We start from the raw sequence: 3,465 nt of genomic DNA, 5'->3' as shown, positions 1-3,465 counted from the left end.
GAGCGCTGTGCTCCCACGGTCTCCTCTCTGTCCTCAGCCACCACCACGTCCCCCTTCCCCACATCCAGGTCAGCCCTCCAGGGAATATGAACTCCTCCACGACCAGAAGCATGCCACACAGAACTAACTCAAATGTCCCCTTCCCAGGACACCAACTGCCAGAGGACCCAGACGCAGACCTTTCAGCCCAAGGAATGGGATGATGTCGGGGCTTCAGGTGGAGATGAAGATGACGTGGGGATTCCCAGGCCCAGACTGGTGCCTTGCCCACCCCTAGGAGACAGGAAGTCTCAGAAACATACCTGGGCCAAGTCTAAAAATCAGATGGGGCCTTTATTGTGATGGTGGCAGGTCCACCAGCAGGTGCAAATGTGGGGTGCTGAGAGTGGCAACATAGGCCACCCCAAGCCACCTTTACCCCCTCGCCTGTTCTCAGCCAGTACAGAAGCCAAATGTGGCCCCAGCCCTAGACTCTAGCCTAGGCAGAGTCCAAGGGAGGGGTGTCAGGGTCAGAAGTCACAGGGAGCCCAGTGACTGTCAAGGTGGCTGAGAGCAAGGCTAGGGTAGGGGTGGAAGCAGAGAAAGGGAGGAGGTGCAGCCCCAGGTGGCCCAAAGCAGCACAGAGGGGCAAGGGCTGGCATTCACCAAGTCACCAGGTCCCTGGGAGAACAGATGGTGCCTGGAGTCCTGCGTGGTACAGGCAGAGGAGCCCTCGGGAGCTCTTGACGGCGGGCAGCACCCCAGGAGGAGTGGGACTCCTGCCCTGGGGCTGACCCCAGTTTTGGGGCTGCCAGGTTCTGATGGGAGTGTCTTCCAGGAATGTCTTCCAGCCCCCAGTGGGCAGAGCCCAGGAGGGTCTGAGGGCATGATGGGCATCAGTGGGATTTTGGTTGTGTCTGGGGTGAGCAGGGCCACCCGTGAGCAAAGGCCGGAGGGGTGGGGGCTATGCTGCCACCAAGCCCCTGGGAGACGTGTGTGGAGGCAGCTTCTGCATATGCCCAGACCAAATTCCAGGAAAGCGGGACCAGCCGCTGGAAGGGGGTGAGCCCGGGAGCATCAGGAGATGCCCCGAGGGGCACAGACAGGACAGATGCAGCTGCTGGCCCAGCCAGGAGCCCAGGGTCGCCCTATTTGCAGTACTCCTTCCGGAACCCTGGAAGCCAAGGGCGCCAACGGGTCAGCGTCTGTTCTCCACCCTCATCACAGTGGGAGATGCAGGGCAGATCCCCAGCAGGACTCTCCAGGGGCTTCTGAGCCTGAGGGGGCAGGGGCCCTGGGCCTAGCTGGTGTCTGCCCTTGTGGGTCCCGGATGAGTTGGAATGGCGATGGGCAGGGCTCTGAGATGGGCTGAGGTAGCCCACTCACCTTTGTCTAGGTCGATGTACTTGGCAGGGAGGGGGCTGTGGGCCAGCTCCGCCCTCTCCTTCAAGATGTTGTTTTTGTAATCTGTGGGAGGAGGGCAGGCTGAGGTCCCCTCTCCCATGATGCACTTCCCAGCCCAGGCCTGGCAGCCGTACCAGTGCCTTGGTGTCCCAGCACCGCCTCACCTAGCTGGATGTCCTCACTCCTGTAAAGTATCTGGTCCCCTGCAGCCACAGCGAACTCTGCCAAATTCACATCCTTCCTGGAGGATGAGAGTGGGAGGAGGTTACAGCTGGGTGGGGTGGAGGGGGCCCTGGTCCCCAGGAGGGCTGGGAGGGGGTACTCACCCCTTTGACTTTCCCGACTTCTGGTCCGAGTATTCGTAGCCTGGGAAGGAGACTCACATTGGGGGCAGTGCCGCCCCCTCCGCAGGTCCCCCAACCCAGAGGACCGCCCTCCCGCCCACCTCAGTCTCCTGGGGCCGCTGGCTGTGCCGGGGCAGCCTCACCTCCGCGGCGCCTGCGGGCGGCCAGGAGGACGGTGACCAGCAGCAGGATGAAGAGCAGCAGCGTGGCCAGCACGTAGCCCAGCTGCTGGAAGAAGTGGGCTCGGCTCTCGGGAACGATGACGTTTATGACGTTGTGGCCGCGAGCCAGTGTGGGGTCTGCGGGGGGCGCGGGGTGGGGGCGGCGTCAGGCACCAGCAAGACCTGTGCCCCGACCCGGGCCACGGCCCCTGCTGGGCTCCGCCGGGCTCTGGCAAGGGACAGCGGGCGCAGGGCAACCCCAAGTGGGGTGGGCTCCCGCCTTCCCGGGTCCTGGGGCGGCCTTTCACCTGGACCTGGGGCGCCGCTGTGGCTGGAGCCGTTGCCCGGAGAGCCCCGGGGGGGCGGCTCCGCGTGGGGTTCGGCGACCGTCAGGTGGAAGACGCGGCGTTCGTGCAGGCCGCAGTAGTGGTGGTGCAGGTGGCAGGAGTAGGTGCCCTCGTCGGCGACCTCCAGCGGCTCGATGCGCAGCGAGAAGTCTCCGCGCTCAAAGGCGTCTGCGCCCACGGCCACGCGGTCGCGCAGGAAAAGGGGCCCGTAGGCGCGGCGCTCGCCCGACGCGTACAGGTCCAGCAGGCGGTCCGCGCGGTCGTGCGGGACCCCGGGCGGCTGGCGATCCCAGTGCACCACCTGCTGCGCCTCCTCCACGTGCCGGTCCGTCCACACGTGCCCGCGGTTCACGCAAGTCAGGAGCGCGGGCGCGCCGCGCGCCACCGCCAACACCTCCTTCTCGCCGTCCCAGTAGGCGGGGGTGGCCGGGGCTGCGGAGGGGGCGCAGTCAGCGGCGCGCGGGCCCAGGGGGGGGGGGGGGGGGGGGGGGGGGGGGGCACTCACGGCCGTCGGTGACCTCCAGGCGGACGGCCAGGCTCTCGTAGAGGTGGCAGTAGTGGTGGTGCAGATTGCAGGTGTACAGCCCCGCGTCCGTCTCCTCCACCGCTGCACACCCAAGAGGAAGCCGCGCGTGAGCCTCGCGGTGCCCTCGACCCCGCGGCCCCGGCCCCCCTGCCCCGGCCCCCTGCCCCGACCCCGCGGCCCAGGCCCCCGCACCGCGGATGAGCAGCGAGAAGTTGCCGTCGTCGAAGGCTGAGGCCGAGAGCTCCAGGCGACCGCGGTCCCGCGCCTCGTACACGCGCTGCTCGCCCGCCGAGTACAAGTCCAGCAGGCGCCGCGCAGGGCCGCCCCCGGGGCCGCGCAGGTCCCAGTGGAGCACGCGCTGGCGGTCGTGCAGCCGGTCCTGGGTCCACACCATGCGCGGGCTCTGGCAGCGCAGCACCGCCCGGGCGCCCGCCGCCCAGCTCACCGCGGACTCGGACACCACGGAGCTGCCAGCGGCGGCGGGCACTGAGGACCCTGGTGGGGGAGGGGAGTCCGTGGGGGAGGGGCAGCCGGGGGCCCTGACGGGGGAGAGGGAGTCAGTGGGGGAGGGGAGGGACCCGAGGCCCCTCGTGGTGGAGGGTGAGTCCGTGGGAGGGTGCATGCCCCCAAGGGCCCATGTGGGAGAACGGGAATCACTGGGGGAGGGGCGGTCCCCCCAGGGCCCTGGTGGGGGGGGGGGGGGG

At 68.1% G+C, this 3,465-nt stretch overlaps 1 protein-coding gene across 1 annotated transcript; it reads right to left on the bottom strand.

Annotated features, from left to right (window-relative positions):
- Positions 1-314: 314 nt before the first annotated feature.
- MXRA8 (matrix remodeling associated 8) lies at positions 315-3,282 on the bottom strand. Its single transcript, XM_023201342.2, has 7 exons — positions 2,741-3,282; positions 2,197-2,667; positions 1,871-2,026; positions 1,710-1,749; positions 1,548-1,624; positions 1,366-1,446; positions 315-1,153 (listed from the first exon to the last, which is right to left on the bottom strand). Exons 1-7 carry the CDS (start codon positions 3,153-3,155, stop codon positions 1,128-1,130), a joined length of 1,266 nt encoding a protein of 421 aa, XP_023057110.1. The 5' UTR covers positions 3,156-3,282; the 3' UTR covers positions 315-1,127.
- Positions 3,283-3,465: the final 183 nt, after the last annotated feature.

The sequence above is a fragment of the Piliocolobus tephrosceles genome, unplaced genomic scaffold (genome assembly GCF_002776525.5).
Source record: "Piliocolobus tephrosceles isolate RC106 unplaced genomic scaffold, ASM277652v3 unscaffolded_25426, whole genome shotgun sequence".
NCBI lineage: Eukaryota > Metazoa > Chordata > Mammalia > Primates > Cercopithecidae > Piliocolobus > Piliocolobus tephrosceles.
This window is presented reverse-complemented; position numbering and strand designations above follow the sequence as displayed.